Source organism: Choloepus didactylus, chromosome 6 (genome assembly GCF_015220235.1).
Source record: "Choloepus didactylus isolate mChoDid1 chromosome 6, mChoDid1.pri, whole genome shotgun sequence".
NCBI classification, from domain to species: domain Eukaryota; kingdom Metazoa; phylum Chordata; class Mammalia; order Pilosa; family Megalonychidae; genus Choloepus; species Choloepus didactylus.
Window position 1 is genome coordinate 148,489,048 of NC_051312.1, and position 17,985 is coordinate 148,507,032.

Genomic DNA, 17,985 nt, shown 5'->3' on the forward strand with positions numbered 1-17,985 from the left:
AGTGAGAGGTTAATATAAATTTGACTTCCATAAAGATTAAGGTCTTTTTTCCTGAAGTCTCCTTGGTGGTCTGCTTACCCCAAGTCCAACCCTGATGGCTTGCTTATGTCCATCTCTCTCATCCCTCAAATATATGTGCCCCCAGCACAGGGAACTTGCTTCTCCACTGCCGTAACCCAAAACTTAGAGGAAGGGTGCCTTGTGCCAACTATCTATTGTTGACTGACTCCAGCAGTTAGCTCCCTGAGACCAAGGACAGTTACCTTCTTGAGCCTTATGTTCTCAGTGCCATGGTTGATGCCTGGCTTTTGCAGGTGCTCAATAAACAGTTACTGAATTGAGTTACTGAAACAATCCTCCCCTGGAGAACGGTGTAAGGAGTTAAAAACTACCCAAAGCTGCTTCTCTCTATTAAACTATATTTGGGACCAAACAACATGGGTGACTCCCAGGCTACGTTTCGTTTCATCAACATGCCCCCGAAAATAAAAACAACCACACCTTGCAGTCCTTTGGGGGTTACTTTGCTACTTTGAGAAGCTAATCTCTTCAGCTCTCCTCTGAACGTCAAATCAAATACCTCAGTGCAGGCAGGACACCACATTTATTTTAACCTATGAAACTCTCATGGTTGACCACCCTTGCAGCAGGGCTGACACTGCCCCAGTGGCACACATCTGGCAGGTGGCCCTAAGACAGAGGAACAGGACTGACGGGCCCCTCCCTTCCAGCCAGGTGTCACTACCCGCAGCCAAACGACGGTGGCAAAAACAGAACACAGAACACTCAAATCCAGAAATGACCCATCTGTTCACAAATGTATCTTCCTTTCATACTGCTGTAGGATTATCCACCTCTGAAGGTGGGAGGGTGACCCCAGGCTCTAAGCATCACCCCCTTTCTATCAACCCCTTCTAAATCATCATTCACAAAAATCTATTTCCATGAAGTCCTTATAAAATGAGGTTTAATGACAAACTAAACCGAAAATATTCTGACAGTATGTGCCCTCTCCTACCAGGAGCAAACACAATCTGAAGCTGCACAAAGTCTTCTGCCTAATGGATGAATAATTCAACATATCATATTGACAGAGTGTTTGAACATCATGGCACTGGAAAGATTTTTAAAAGGAAAGGGAAGATAGGGGATTGCTTGGCATTTTGGTTTGGTTTTAGGCCTATAGTTGCTCTCTCCAAGTTCTTATGAGTTATGCCTTTCCTTTGCCCCCTTACCTTGACTCAATCTCATTTCTAACATGATCTATACCTGAACAACAATGCCTTGGCTTAATGAATTAGTGTACAGCAAATATGTTCAACAAATGTGTTCCTGTATCAATGGCAACTAATTTAAGGGTGGTGACTGGGGACATAAATTCTAACAATTCAACTCATAACAACAAAGAACATGCTAAAATACACATTTGGTGACCATAATGGTGGACAAAACTTCATGAGCTTGTATGCTGAGACAGCTGGGGTCTAAGAATTGAAACCAGTTCTGAAAACAGCTCTCAAATCAATTAAAACCAGCCTTTAACTGGCAAGCTAATGTCTCAGACATGTTAAACCAAAAGAAACCAGGAAGCATTGCAGAAACAAACAAACAAGTCAGGCAGAAGAGGACCAAGAGATGACACCATCCTATAAAATTAAAATACATGTGCCCATGGGAAAGTCCAAAATGGGGACTCAAGACTTTGTTCTCACGTCTTTCCAGATTCACTGTGCAACCTTACGCAATTCCTTTAACTTCTCTGGGCTTTAGCTTTCCCATTCCTAAAATGGAAATAGTAGTCTCTGCTCCTCTCTACTTTATAGAAATGTAAATTAAGTCCCTGTTATACATAGAAAATGGAGACCTACAGAGGGACTACAGAGCAGAGCAGTTGGGAACAATATAAAATACAAGGATGAAATTTAACACAAGAATGAAACAACAGAAAATGTACTTTTAAAAACAGAATTCTCAAAGAATGACAAGAGAGGAAAATGCTTGAATAAAAAGATAATAAAGCCCTAGATAAAATCCAATTATGCTTCCAACAATTAAATAGGCCTTGTATATGGGAATTTTGAAAAAATGGAAAGTCTGAGGTTTGAAAAAAAGGTTAAAATACAGGAATATGAAATTAAAAAAAAATTGTTTGGGAGTAACCATTCAAAAATTTCTCAAGTTAGGGAAGCTCCTTGAAATCCCTGCTCTAATTAAAAGTAGGTGCACTCCAGAAGACAGAACAGACATGAACTGCTTTGCAAGTGAAAGTATCACAGACATTTATGGTTTGGGGAAATCTCAGCCACAGATGGACTTAGATCCTCTTTCCCCCAAATGTGTTTTTTGCCCCTAATCATCCATGCTGCTCAGCAATCAACCTCCCCCCAAATAATTACACAGGGGTGACCTCGAGAGAGTTTGGCGGTATTCCCCACCAATGTGGGTTGCATGGGCCCAAAGAGGCAGATCCATTTGCATCAACTGAAGGTAAAGCAGAAAGTCAGGTCCAGGTTTTCTGCCTAAGAGAGCCCCAGAAACAAGCCTGGCAGCTACTGGCCACTGCGCCTCCCCATCTGAAACAGCCTGAAGGGAGGCTCATATGCTGAGCTTGTCTTGGGCCTGAGAACAAGACAGATAGACAAATTTAAAGGACAGAGGAGAGACACTCGTTTCTGCTCCAGCTCCTCACACCTGCAAGTATTCAAGTACACATACGTGGGGGTGGCAGCCAGAGAAACAGACTGTTCCTCTCTTAAAGGGGGAGCCTGTATTCAAATGTAGCCACCTCTTTCCTCTAAACCCACAAATAATTCTTCATAACCATGTTAAACCTAACACTCAGATGCAGACCTGGATGGCAAGGCAGTGAAGCTCAAGTCAGGAAGTGGGTTTCATTTATAGTTTTTTCCTCCTGATGTTTTCTAGGTAACCTACTCTTTTAAGAAGTTGCCGGAGATGGGTTAGGTTTGGATTTTGCAGGAGGGAGAGAGAGAATTTTGTTATAAACCAAAACAATGTTTTTCTAACCAATGTAAGTGTCTACAGAAAATGCCTCCCTAAGTCCCTAGGTAACAAGCAGAAAGAAAGCTGCATCCACTGATTAGGTTTGGAGAACGAGACCTCAGAAGTCTGAAGCCTGCCCCTTTTCTCAGTAGGAGTCTGAACACATAATCTCTGGAAATCATTTTATCCCTGGGGGAAAGTTTCCCCTGCATATCAAGAAATTACTAGTTAAGCCTATCAGAATTTGCAGGGAGGCAAATGGGATCTTAGGTGATCATTTGGGCATTGCATTTTTCTGAGCATTTATCCAGCAAACAGTTTCTGAACTGAAACTCCCCATCCAAGATAAGGCATTGTAGCCAGATTGCACTGAATAACAAAGAGAAATATTAAGAACAGCATTGGTGGTGGCCTGCCAGATGCTTTTCATTTCACCATAATGTGATGAGCTGAAAGTGTCCACCTACGCCTTAGAGAAGAGAGGACACAGAACCCAGCCTTGGGAGGCCTTCAAAAGTAACTGCACCCACCTCGGCTTTGAGTGGCAGACACCTCCGCATAGCTGCACCCTATGAGCATCTGTCGGGCAAACCGGGTCCCATCCTAGTTTCAGAGTTCAAACTTTCACATTCAGTCACCTTAGGAGAACTTTCACTCTCATCGACTCTCAGGGAGAGGTGAGTCAGACAAGGCAAGGCAGTGTGGCTACTTAGTCAACAACATGTGCTGCAGCCTGTCGTGGGCCACCGAAAGGACAGGGACCGCTATCCTGAGTCCTGCTATACAACCAGCCCGATGGACGGGCTGCACTGGCCCATGTGACAAGCCGCATCTATGCATGAGCTCTCATGTGGCAGCCCTCCTACCTGTGGTAGCCCTGAGAACGTGCTGCTCAGAGGTCCTCCTACAGGAGCTGAGAGGACTGGATCCTCCCCCAGGAGGCCACCTTTCCCAGGGCTGCTCCCTGCCAATGACCGTGCATAGCGGGGACATGCAGGCCACTCCCGGGAGATGCCGACTTCTCCAGTGGTAACTCTGGCTCAACCTTCTTGGAACTAAGCTGCAGCTGGAGACTCTTTCTACCTAATCTCTTTCCTTCCCCCTCTCCTTTTGCAGATGTTGGGCCTGCTTGGCTGGCCAACTACCTTCTTTTGTTCCCTCCACCTTTGTCTTTCACAGATGTTTCCACAAAAAATTTCTTGCATATCTAATTCCATCTTTGTGTCTGCTTCTTGGTGGACACAAACTAACACAATACTCATATCAGATATTTTCCTACTGATTGCCTGACATTGCAAAAAACTTTGAAATGCATCTTCTGTGTGACTTGCCATGTGATTTGGGGCAAGATCCCTTTGCCCCTCTGAACCTCAAGTCCTTCATTTGTAGAATGGAGATAAGAGAACCTTCCTCACATGGTTGCTGATGACGGTTAAAAGAAATAATGTACATGAAAGAATCTAGCACACAGTAGGAGCTTAATACTTAATGTGGGTTGAGTGGAATAGCTGAAGTGAGCTAATCTGGTGTTAAATATCTGCAATGCTATCGATAATTACTATAACTCTGTAAGTAAAATGCTTTCCCACTACCCCCAGGGAACTCTGAATTGTATTGGAAAAACAAAGTTTCAGAGAATAATAGGAAATACTAGTAACAGCTAGCACTTGGCACTTACCTAACACTGTCATGAGTGCTTTCCACGAGCAAATTCATTTAAACCTCACAACCCTACGAGACAGGAACTGTTATTATTACAATTGTGCAAATGAGAAAACCAAGGCAGAGAGACATTAATCGCTTGCCCAAGATCACACAGGAGTCTAGCAGCAGAGCTGGGACACAGTCTGGTGGGCTAGCTCAAGAGTCCAAGCTCTTGGCCTCCATGTGACAGGGACCCTGAAACGTAGCCAATGGTTAAACCAGTGGTTTGCCAGGAGGGGTGGCCACCACTCATCTGTTTAACCTGGACTTGGGATCTGGAGGGCACACCGAAGTGCCAGCAGGTGCTAGTGCACCCTCCAACCCACAGGCGCTGCATGGGATCCACCTTCGGGGCCCAGGGAGGGGTGCAGCTTGACACTCTTGAATGGCGTCTCCAGGGCAGGGAGCCACTGTTCGTTCTCCATAGCAGGGCAGACCATGCAGGGAAAGGAGGGCAGCCAGCCAAACGGGCAAACGCAGGACACTACGGCAGGGCCTTTCCCAGCGGAGGCCGTAGGGAGTTTCCAAGCCATGTTGTTTAAAGGCAACGTGGCCTCGAGTGGATGCCTTCTCAGCACCCCGGCTCAATTTTGCTCAGTGGAAACATTTCCCTTCCAAGGCAAAAAAGGTGGAGCTCCAGGCTGGAGACAGAGTGGAATTCCAGAGTAGTTACTGCCCAGTGCCATCACTGGTAGTTAGACTTTGTTAAAGAAACAGTGACCAAAACACGTGAGACTCAGAGACACCTTAGAAACTGGCCATGGGGGCTGTACCCAGAAAAGGTGGGTCACTTTGGGACAGTTTCTCATTCCCAAATCCAAGAACCACTAGGCCTCAAAGAGTTGTAAACAGCACCAGGGTTAGAGGTTTGTTATGAAGCACAAATGGACCTATTCTGTCCCCCAAGACAGCTGGCAGGTTACTACTCGGCCTAAAGCAAGCCATGGGGGTGGTTCAGCCAGCCTTTGCATCAAAGGCAACAGACAGATATAAGGAAACTCTGCTTTCCACCTTTTAAAGGACACCTAGAAAAGAATTAATAGTGAAGATGACTCCCAACCATGTGGTCTTCTACTGACAGCATTTGAGTAAGAGAAACCTGTCCCAAAGGTAATCAGTTAGGAGCCAGAAGCAGGGAAACTGCTCTGCAAGCTTCTCCTTCCATTGAGTTTCAAACCTTTCAGGGAATTTTCCTCCCCAGAGCTCCTGAGTATCTTCCCATCAGTATCATAACTGAGGTGCATGAGATCCCGAAGTCTATTCCACTCACCCCCTTAGGGCTCACCCCAAACACAGCACAGAGAATCCTTCCCAGCTTCCGAGATGCAAGCTGGCAAGAAGCTCCATTCTGGCTGAGGGGTCTGAGGCTTCCCACAAACTGCTCATCAGAGGGGCCTCTGAGCAAGAAGGAAAGGTGCTCTCCTCTGCTGTCTTTCTCATTTCCAAGATCCTCTCTTCCTGTCCATACAGCTGCTGCCCAAGGATATTCCATATGGAGGCTGCCCCAGCTTTGCCTGTCACAAAACCTCAGGGAAGTCACACACCTTCCCTGGGCCTTCCTGTAAAAGGCAGCTCCTGGGAAAAATGGTCACCAGAGTCTATGAGACAGATGCACATGTCAACAAGTTGGTCCTTCTTGGTTTTAGCCAATCACATTGTCCTATGTCAACAGCATTTGCTTGGAGATCCAGAGACTTTTCACTCTAGAGTTTTGCTCAGCTAATCCCCCCAAACTAAAAAGCCCTCAACTATTTCTAAATAACATACCCTTATGTCTCACCCGAACACATGGGTTCAGAATTTTTTAAATCTTCTACACAAACTCACACTGCACCACCAACTTACTTCAGTGAACTCTCTCCCCTCTCCTTATCACAACTTTGGTTCACACTATATGTTCTCTCACTAGTGGTTCACACCAGACTACACTGATATCAGTCTATAATCCAGCTTTCCTTCAGAAAACTGAGATTTCAGGTAATGCTGCCAAATCTCAAGTTCCCTTCTGAATTGGAGTGCTTCAAAGAACTCCCTTTTACAGAGAAATTAGTTGTATTCAAAAACCTATTTTAGCAGTAGTTTGGGGTTGCAGAACCCTAAAACTCAATTTGGAGCCACTCCAAGGGCCCAGGCTTGGCTGGGACATTCTCGTTGTGTGACCCTACACTGGTGATGTCCCATCTGTGACATGGCTGGAAGAGGATTTATTCCAGAACAGATGCAATTTGAGAAGACCTATAAGGGAAGGTACAGGCTTCCCTTTCTCCAAAGCTGATGCCTTTTATGTGTTGTCTCACACCATAAACTTAGAAGTTGAATTCCAGAGAGTCCCAAATTTAGCCTTAAGGAAACTGAGGGCCTGTGTATTTACAAGTCTGTACTACACTATAAAACATAGTTCTGTTACAGTTAACAAATGGGTTGGGCTTAGTCTTTTGCAGGCTCCGTTAAAAAACAAGAGGCCCCATCACTCCATTCCTAATTGCACCTGGAAGGGCAGGGGTGCACCTGCTATTAAAAGCAAGGGCATGGCCATCAGCCCAGCTCTATGACAGCTGGAGAAAGAGAAGGGATTGTAGTCTCATGGAGGCTGTGACTGGCAATCTGAAGTTCAGTAAGGGTGAATAACTCGAGCCAGGAACTCAGGACTGGCGCCAAAGGCTAACTCTACTCCCTCCCACATACCCCTAACCTACATACATAAATGTTAATTAGTGACATGTGGGAGGCAAGGTCCCTATTCACTGTAAGGACACAACTGAGATAACCAACAGTATTCCTATTCCTTCACATTGAGAAAAGAAGATTTCATTTTCAGGTGAGACACCTGGCACTAAGGATCTAATTACAGAGCTACCTTCGGAACAGACTGCAATTATGCAACCTTGCATAAGTCACTTTTTTGTGCCTCAGTTTCCCCATGTATGAAATGCAGGCAGCAGGACAGAGAAGAACAGAGAATACTATTTGCCAATCCAGTATACTAGTCTATACCTATTGAAATTGAAATGAAAACAAATCAGAGGTGCCTTTATTTCTCAAGGATCTGGGAAGCATTTTCCATAGGTCTATCAAATATATAGAAAACACTGGGCCATTTCTCTTAGACTGTTTTGTAATTGGAGAGATTTGTAATGTATCTTCGAACAAGAGAAAACAGAGCTCTCTGATTGTATCAGTTTGATAATCATAAACAGTTCACAGTAAGGTAAGAAGGTACATTTTGGCGGAAGCCAGCATTGCATTTGATGTATTCTTAACTCGGCTAACAAGCAGGCTCTCCAGCCATGTTATCTGCCGCCGCATCTTGACCTAATTTGACAAGTTGCCATGGGAGCCCACTGAAGGTTGATGCAATTTTCTTATCTTGGGAGGAAGAATGTAACTGTGAAAGAGAATGTGAAAATTCAGTTTCTAACTGATTTCCACACTTACAGTGTAGTAACTAAGACACCATATGAAGAAGTAAGATGCATTCCTTTGAAGGTGCTAGGGACAAAGACCTAGGCTTCTAGTGCAATGGCAGAAAGATGGGTTTTCTTCCCAGCTGGGAGAATCTAAGAATACACTCTTTAGTTCGTGCCAAGTACTAGCGATTGAAAGATACAGGGATTCCTACTGCATGCCATCCAGGCTCGGGAATACTCTAACTTTAAGGGAGAAGATAGAAAAGGAAGGCAGAACTTGAGAGAGAATACATGTGACTTTGACGAGCAATAAAATGTATTGCCAACATTTGTACAATGATTTCCACTTTCCAAGTATTTTTCCAAACTTGAGCACATCTTAAAATGTCTACATAAAGCGAGAGACCCCTTTATAGACACTCCGATCACTGCCTGCTCTTTGGGGGTGAGGGGGCCAAATGGATATGCTCTACCCCCTTCCCCATTCCCTAGGGCTGTGTCTGAAATGAGAGTTCAAGAACCAGGGAATCACCACTGAGGATCAGTCTGCAATGCTGGCAGATGTCCACTGGACATTGAGCAGAGGAAAAACAAATCAGAATTTGGGCTGCTCCCCATATGTCCCACAGATCCCAACCTTCACTGTCTAACCACAGTAAGAGAACCCAGTTCAAGCCTAAAGACTGCTGACAGCATCTTGAATTTAAGATACTGTACACAGCGAGCCTCTCAAGAGCTGGGAGAAAATATCTGCACCCAATATGTACTCAAAAACATTTGCTGAATTAATTGCTTTGCTACAATTGAAGGTGCCCCCCACCCCTTAGCACAGCCACAATGTCTCGCACTTATTTAATTAATTGATTTAGTTCAATTACATTTTCACAGCTCTCCTATCACCAAGATAAGGATGAGCACTTCTACTGCACTAAAAGTAGAAAAAGGCACAGGGTAAATTTGCCTAAAATCACACAGTGTGTTAGAGTTGGGAGGGGGCACAGTGGACTTCTGTTTTCTGGGCTATTGTTCTCACTGCCATCTGAGATAGTATGAAAAGTTAAATCCCCCATTGTAAAAGAGAAACAACAGAATGGTAAGATGTTTTTTTCATTCAAATGAGCGCTTCAGACTTTGAGATCATAAACTGATAGCCACTCACTGAAGGTCTTATACCTTGTCCCATGTCTGAAGAAAAAAAGAAAAATAGGAAGAAAGAGAGAGAGAAGGGGGAGGGAGTGAAGAAGGGGGAAGGGAAGGAGGAAAGGAGAGGGGAGGGAGGGAGGAAGTAAAAGCACCTATTATGCAATCTCTCTAAAAGAACATCAAACATAGCTCATACCTGTCTCTGGGCTGACAAGAGCTTTTGAGGCCCTGATTCATTTGTCTCAGTGTTGGTATTGTAGGAGAAGCCTCTTGGACAGCATTTAGTGTTGGTTATCTTGATAACAACTCAAGTCCCTAATTTGTACATCACACTCATTTTTAGTTTTTAGAATTTCCAATTCATCTCTTTTCTTTACACAGGAAGAACTCCATAAAATGGGGACATTCTGGGAAAAATCCCCCAAGTCCCCGATAATTCTTGTCAAGGCACTTTGGTCAACTTAGTCAAAATTCCATAAGTCACGCTTGCAGACTGTTAGGGTATAACAGTATAATCTCCTTGCCACCTCTTCAGTCTTCATCATTTCTCCCATCTAGAAAACCTAAGAACTAGCCCATGTCACACTTTCCAAGAGTTTCTATTTGAGGTGCGGACCAAACCTTATTTATTTCTGGAAACTTCTAGACCTCATGCAGGGAGGCCATGGATCGTCACCAGAATTTCATCTGAAAAAGTTGACCCTAACACATAAACTTCATGACTTTCTTTGAACGTAACTAAAATTTTAAAACTTAAAGTCCACTTAATATCACCACCCACAAAACTGCCCTAACTAGCAATATTTTCAATATCAAATACCTATATGCTAAGAGAGAGGATGATGAAAGCTGCCATGGGAGAGCAACCACAATTGTGGTGGTGGTGATGGGGACGATTATGTCAGGGGGGAGAAAGGAATACATTTAACGAGGAGAAACCAAGTTGAGGACTTAGTACTGGAAGTGACAGTGGAAGTGTTTACAGACGGGTTGATCTTATTCTGTAAGGGCTACCATTTAGAGACCCCGTCATGTTCAAAGTTCACAAGATCATCGTAGAGCTACCTCAGCCTTTCCCTTCTCTTCCGAATTAAACAGCCCTTCCCCCCTCCTCCATCAGTAGACCTAATCAGGGTCTAATTCTTAAAACACCTAGAAGTTATAACTAAACAGGAGCCAGCACTCTGTATGTCCTGAGAGAGACTTAAGATATTTTCCCTCATCCCAGAGGTGTTTAACAGGAATGGGTAAACTTTCTAATTATCTGCTGTTCAGAATGGGAAAGGACTTCCTTGAAAAGTAGCATGTTCCCACATACTTGAGACGTGCAAGCAAAGATCCTGTGGATATTGTCCCATGAATACAGCAGGGGACCTTTAAGGTCTATGATTCTATGAAAATAGGATCTCTGTTTATCTACAGACTACACTGTTATATTGAATTGTGGAATTCAGTACAAAAAATGCATGCCTGATCTCTAAGGGGAGAATACTTTGTCTCAGCATTTTTAATTTTAAGTTCTCAAACATCAGCTGATTTTCCTTTTGAAAGACCTGGGGCTGCCCTAAACACAAGAATAAAGTTGTGGCACGTTATTAAGATCAGATACATCAAGAGAAACAGATTTTGCTGTTTGTCTTTAGCCAGGGTATTTCTAATTCACACAGAGTTCCCACACAGTAACCTGTTCAGGGTGGAGGAAATTATAGGAAATTATAGAATACAGGCTTAGACCCCAGCTGAGTAATCAGAGCTTAAAATAAGTGCCACTCACAGCACACTTGCCAATTTTCAAAAAACACCACCACCTTAGAGAAAGTATCTAATAATCAACCCATGAATGCTCCTTGGATATTTCTCAGACAGACTCTTTGAGCATTTCCAAGGTTAGATGGCATCTGTATATGCTACTACCCATTTGGACAACAAAGTTTTTGGCTCAATTTCCAGAATTTCGATCAAAGCCCAAGCTCTTAACCAACATCTTCCTTTCTCTAGGATTTTTTTTTTTTTTCACTCACCATCCCCTAGTGTTTCAATCTTGGAAGAAAATCTAAATGGGATAATAAAGCTAAGTGAGAGGAAAAACAGAAAGGTTTCCTACACAGGTCAATGGAAATCTGAACCGAGTTCAGGGTAAATAAGGACAGTTTTCCCGCATTTGAATGGCTAACCTAATGAATACTGGACTACAGAAGAGTCTAGCGTCCAGGCCAGTCAATTATGCCTTTGAGAGACGCTGTTGCTGGTTTCGTGTTTAGAAAGACCTCCCAAGAGCAGGCCAGGAAAATTCCCTTGATGCTGGGCCACAGGCAGTTTCCAGGAACACCGAATCATCATAATTCCCTTCCTCCAGATATGGAAAAAGGTCAGCGATGTAAGTTTTTTCCTACCGCTCTTGGAAATAACCCCTTGGGGTGGAATGATACAGTTTGCTTCCAAAAATCAATGGCTATTCACAAGTGGAGTGGCCTGAGAGTCTGGCCAGGACTCTCGGAGTCGTCTTCTCCCCACTCCTCCCCTCAAAAATAGAAAGAGTCGGACGCTCAGCCTCTGGACGTAGGTGCACGGTGCCTTGCGGAGCCCATGCACAGCAGCAGCCGCGGGGGTGGCGGGGTGCCTACCTGTGTAACCAGCCAGGGCAGCGGCGGGAATGACAGGCTTGTCCTTGTTGAGGTCAGCGCGGTCACGCACATAGTCCTTGAAGGTGCCCTTGGGCTTGTGGTTGGGCAGGGCAGCCGGATAGTCCTCGGAGTCGAAGCTGTCATAGGAGGGGACACGCTGCAGGCTGTTGAAAGATGACTGGCTGCTCCAGGACTGGGTGAGGCGATCGCAACTATCGTAGCTCTCTATGCTCTCAAAAGAGTCCTGGCCCCCGAGTTTACCTGGAGGTGAAGGAGGAGGTGGAAAGAGGACAGGGGAGGAGGGATTGGGAAAAAACAGCTGTAAAAACCCTCTTATCCGAGGACAAGCTGCTAATCAGAACCACAGGAAGGAGAGAAGGAGAGAGGGGGCCAGAAAGATTGGAAGCTTTGGAGGGTATAGGTTCACTCTAGAGCAAAGCAGCTCTCCCAGGCCAACGTCTGCAAGCCCATGTCCACTCTGCTGCTCTACTTTATGGCTCTCAATACAGAAATGCAGAGTCAAATGCCGCTCACGTCTCTCGGAGAGAGAGACAGCAATGTTTGGGATCCCAAGAATTCTGGAGCCAGAAACGAAAAGTCAAGAACCACATATGCTATTATGGGATTTCTGGCTGATACATTAGACCCAATGAAGAGATGAAGAAATCAGAGCAGTGTCAGACTGAATTCCCTATTCTAACTCAAGCCAATGAGATGATTTCCAAAGACTCGATTTGGCAAAATATTTTGGTCATAAGAAAAAAAAATTCCATTAGACTAAGAGCAGATTGACCTTCCTTGACATTGGAACAAAAGTGTTATTTTTTAGCATTTTTCCCAAATACTGTTTTAAAATGAGAAGCGTGCACTGCCTGTCCGCCTTCTCAAATAGAGAAAGAAGTCATGAGATGCTTTTTCCAGGGCATAAAAAAACTCCATCACTCTTCTAAACAGAAATCCATAGTCTTTATCCTCTCCAAGTACAACTGTGTACTTGAAAATATACTTCTTTGGAGAAGAGTGGGCAATAAAAAACAAAGTAGTTGATTAAGAGCTAATATCCATGGCAATGTCAGAAACCCTCTCCTCTGTGAGTTGCTTCAGGCATTCTTAACTGACCACAAGATCATGCAAGTTCATTAATTTCCCAAACCAGGTTATAAACAGCTGCTGTGATTGCACAACAGCTCCTAGAGAAATCTCCATTGGCAAAACCGCCCACTAAAAAGGAGACTAACAAAAAAATTTTGGGAGGAAAGTAAATGCATCTGTGAGCTGAAAAGGTTCACGGGAATGTTTTCCATGTTCTTCTTTCAGATACTTGTAAGACAACCTAAATTAAAAAATCACAAAGACTCAATGTCCAGCTCAACTCAGCAAAAAGCAAAGGCAAAAGGAAGTGACAGATGTTTATGGAGAAATACCCATAAGTCAGGTCTCAACTGTTCATGGGTTGCCAATGTATAAATTTCAAATCCCGGCACGAGGTTGCCTGTTCAATCTCCTGCTTCCAGTATATTCTCCCCTACATGCAGGTGAGAATTGATTAAAACAGTGAAAGTCAAAACTTGAATAGGTGCCTAAACCAAAACAAATTTATAGTAACTAGGAAGGAAAATATATTGCTCCAAAATAAGAAAAAAAAAAAAATCCCAGAAAAAAATGCATCAAGTTCAGGACGTAAATTTTGTATAATCCACTCTTCAAGTTTCTGAAACTCTTGTTCCCTCCAATACTGCTTATAACAGAAAGCAGGTTGTTTATATGCTTCAACTCTCTCCTTCCCCCAATCCATTCGAAGGAAGGTCCTTTCCAGAAGACAAACTGAAGAGCTTCATCAGTTATCAGCCTTGCCTCTCCAGTCCACTGTCACACTGGTAACTCTTTATTACCATTAAAAATGAAGGAACTGTCCCTTCCAGAAATCCACATTCAATAACTCAGGAAAACAGCTCACAACCAGAACACCGTAGTCTCTTTTTAACAAAAGAGGAAATTGTGTGGCAACTCATAAAAAGCTCTTTGCTCACACCAGCCTCTGGTTTTAATGATCATTCAATTTCTCTGTGAGACAAACATGCCAAAGCCTAAGAAAGAGAATTTATATCTTTATGAAGAACCCCCCACCAGGTCACTGATATTTAGGCAGAATTTATACTTGAGTCTCTCTGAAAGAACTCTCTCTCTCAATAACCCATTTTTATATTTGGAGGGCGTGGAGACTTGAATTTCCACAGCAAAGACAGTCGAGTTTCCAAGGAGCCTCCCAATAAGCAAGGGCACTAAATAAAGCCACAACTACTCTCTGGCAATTTCTCAAACATGAGCCAAAGGCAACTTTGTTGACAGTTGCGGTTTATAGCAGTAGACGGCTTTCATGTTAGCTTTATTTCGTAATCCTGAAGCTGGGAACCTTCATGTATGAGTATTTTTTGCAAAAATGGGTTGAAGCCAACTGGAGTAGATGCTCAGTTATGCTCCTGTGCTCATGCAGGGAAGCATGGGTTCCCTAAGATGGCCATGGACCAGCTTTTCTGAGAAATGCCTCAGCAAGAGCTTCCCAAAACACTCTGATTCCACTGATCAGACCTCGGACCCTCCAAAGCAGTAGATGGGGTGCCCCACAGTCACCCACCAAGCAGACTAGCACAAAGACCGTTCTTAGAATGCAAATGAGTGCTGCACAGAAGCACTTTGTATGCTATAAAGCACTATATGAATACTACAGTTATTATTATTAGTAATCAGCCAACAGCAAAGCTTTCAGTCTAGACCAATCACACCATCTCAATCAGAGTCCATTGGCCCTTGGACAATACTATGTGCAGCCCTTCCAACAGGAAGAAAGCCCTACACAAACTGGTGTTTCCCTCAAGTTTGTATGGCCTAAAGGTTGGAGGGAGGAAGAGGGAGTGAACTCAGGGAGAAGTACCTCATTGTCCCTTTGCAAGGTTCACTGTTTGGTCTATAGACCTTAGTTGGGGACGGAAGGGCTGTGGGGTTCAAAAATAAGAGCCAAAAGAAAGAGAGGGAGAAGGGACAATTACACAAATGCAAAGCCAGACGCAATTTGAAAGCAACGTGCGAGTGGATCTACCCAAAGTTACAACATGGCTAAGCCCCAAACCCAGAGTTCAGCCTCATGGTGTGTATGTACAGGCACTCCCCAGACAAAGAAAAGTCTTTGCAATGCCTTGACCCGACACATACATACACATGTGTGTATGTATTAAAATAGATGTACATCCAAAAATAAAGAGAGAGTCCGAAAGGGGAAGGCAAAACTGGTCCCACCCATCCCCATCAGGCTGAACACAAACACCCTTGGGCCCTAAGAGGGAAGATGACAAGTTCTGATTTTACTAGGGACTTTCCCTATGTGAGCTCTACTGGCATCCATGCCGGTGGGGAAGAGATGTGAGCTCAAACAATTCAAGAAGGTGACAGTGTGGATGTTCCACGATTGTTCAAAGTAAAGATACCTCTGGGCTCTTCTCTGAGAGCTGCAGAATAGGTACCGCCACCAATCAGCCACCAAGCAGAAATCACTAATGGGCAGACCCAAGGCTGACCTGCACTCTGTATCTAAAGGCTTCTGAGCACCACTTCTACCAGCTTTCTTCTGTTCCTGTCCTGCTTTAATTCTTTCCCATTTACCCATCGGAAAAGACATTTTGTTCAACTTTTTAGAAATCAGCTAGTCCTTCCTGGATGAACAAATCCCTCCTTAAGATGGGCTGCAGTTTGCTCAGAAACAAAAACAGTTTGGACACTTTTACCAGGTAGGCTGCACATCTCAAGTGTTTACGCCCAAATCACTGAAATCGGGTGTATTTTGTTTACCTTTTTGCTTTGCATCAGCCAGCTCTATTTCGAAACTTTTACTTCACGGTCAGCGAATATTTTATCATGATCATAATAGTCATGTCAACAAGAGAACCTTCTTTTGGAACCCTCTGGCCACCTCTTTCCCTGGTCCCCTAGCTAAATACACACTTTGACCACACTGCTGATGACTGGTTCCAAATAAACTGTTGGTTAACCATCTTGTATCTTCCCAACCCAAAGAAGTCATAGAAGGTTAAAGATCCAAAGACGGGCAGCAGAGGTCATTCCAGGTACCAAACCAGGATCTGCTGTTTGACCCCGGAATACTCTGGAAGGAACACCAGAAGACAGGCAAAGATTAATGATTTTCCAGGAGGGCTACCTGAGCCATTTTTATTCAATTGTGCCCTCCTCAAGCAAATTCCTCTCCAAGAAAATAGAATATACCTTACAAAAATAAGCACATGCAGCTAGAGTTATTAGTGAGGTAAATAAGATATCTGATTGTTTATCCTGGAAGATGTCAGTTCTGCCTTGGTCTTTGTCATTAGGATGCACTTGGCTAGGGTTCCATGATGGAAAGTTCTTAAGATCTACACATTCTAAGATGAGAAAGCTGAAACTGAGGAACCTATGGGGCCCATCAGAGAGGAAAAAATGGGATCTGGAAAGCTCCCAAAGTTAAGTAATTCTTGGAAACTCAAGAGTTTTTAGAGATGAAATCTAACCTACCACGACTAGTCCGTCCCATGCACATGTTGTCTGGGGTTACAACTTCTTGTTTGATTGCAAAGTAGTCGGTCTGCAAAGTGTCTGTCTGGAGAGGGTCCCGGAGTATGACCGAGGGGTAGTCGTTCTCATACTTGAGAGAGAGGAGTTCCTCAGAACTGATGGGATGGAGGGTCTGGTAGGACTCTGTGATGAAGCTGGGCTCTGAGAACTCTGATGGAGGGACGCACTGGGCATGCTCAATACCATAGCCTGGAAACAGAGAAGGTTTGCCATTGGAGGGAGGAGAGATTGGCACCTCAGACAAGCCACTTGGGAAACAAGCTGGCTACCTTAGAGAATAAAAGGAAATCATTTTAATTCAGAAGGGCCTGGGTGATTAGCCTTGCCCCACTACCTAATAGCTGTGGCCCATGACAAGTTACTTCCCTTTTCTGCTTTAATTTTCTCATCTATACAACAGTGATGATTGCAGACTTCCTCATGGCGTTGTGACAGAGGTGAAATGAGGGTATATATGAAAAATGCCTAGCACGATTTCTGGCACATAATTAGCTCTTGATACATGGTAGTTAATATTGGTGGTAGTGGTGGATCAAATATCATAATAAAGTAAAAGAATAATGAAAACAAACTTTTCTTAAGACTGCCTTTGGAAGCAGGTGAGAACAGCCATACACAAATCGTCCCCCTCTGGCCAGCCCTGTGGTATCTCATACACTAGAAAGGAGACTCTGTTTTCTGTAACGGAATTGGAAGCTACATGCCTCAGAGGAATTGCTGTCATCTCCACAAGTAAAAAGGAAAGAGCAAGGGCCAAGATCAAATCCCTAACCCAGCCCTCTGATGGCCATCACAGTGCAAGAGATAAAATAAGGTCAAAAGCTTAGGGGGCAAGTCATCCCTCTGCAGATGTGCCACGTTGACTTTCATGGGGAAGAAAGCAAATGTGGACAATCTTCCAGGTTAATAAAACGTGTAAATAGATTGAAATCTGTGCCCTTGTGGGAAACCAACCAACCAATGATGAAGAAGAGTCTATATATTAAGCATTACCCCGAAGGAGCCCGAGGTGAACTTAATTGGGACCCCTTCCTAGGTTTCCATTAAAATGAGTAAGGCGAGGGAAGGGGAGCAGAAGATAAACTTACTAATGAAGTAATCCGAGGTATAACGGGATTCTGGGTAGGTAGGGTTGACTCCATTAACTTGATATGGTTTCACATCCTCTGTAACAGATGGGACAGAGAACAAGGCAGAAAGGTCACTCACCAGCAGTACTCGGCCTGAGAGGAGCCTGGGTGCAAGGGCACCAGTGGCCTCAGCCCCTTCTAGAAATCTGCATGTTCTTTGAGGTTGGAGTCTGAGTCTACCCTGACTAGGTCCTGGTCAAGGGGTGAGATCACAAAAGTGTGGCTAAGTTTATGGTTTCAAAAGCTGCAAAATGGGATTTGATATCTTGGAAAAAGAACCCGTGAGTAATCTCTCAGGGCTAGGAAGGCTTTCAGCCCCTGACTCTAGATGGATCTCTGCAGAATGTGTGTGCC

At 44.0% G+C, this 17,985-nt stretch overlaps 1 protein-coding gene across 1 annotated transcript in view; it reads right to left on the minus strand.

The window, feature by feature from the left end:
* Positions 1-17,985, minus strand: part of ETS1 (ETS proto-oncogene 1, transcription factor) — a 64,726-nt gene that overhangs the window by 11,034 nt on the left and 35,707 nt on the right. Inside the window, exons 4-6 of the mRNA XM_037841935.1 lie at positions 17,590-17,667; positions 16,442-16,690; positions 11,882-12,142 (exon numbers count right to left, since the gene is read on the minus strand). Coding sequence (XP_037697863.1) covers positions 11,882-12,142; positions 16,442-16,690; positions 17,590-17,667 — 588 coding nt within the window. The remainder of the gene's footprint in view (positions 1-11,881; positions 12,143-16,441; positions 16,691-17,589; positions 17,668-17,985) is intronic.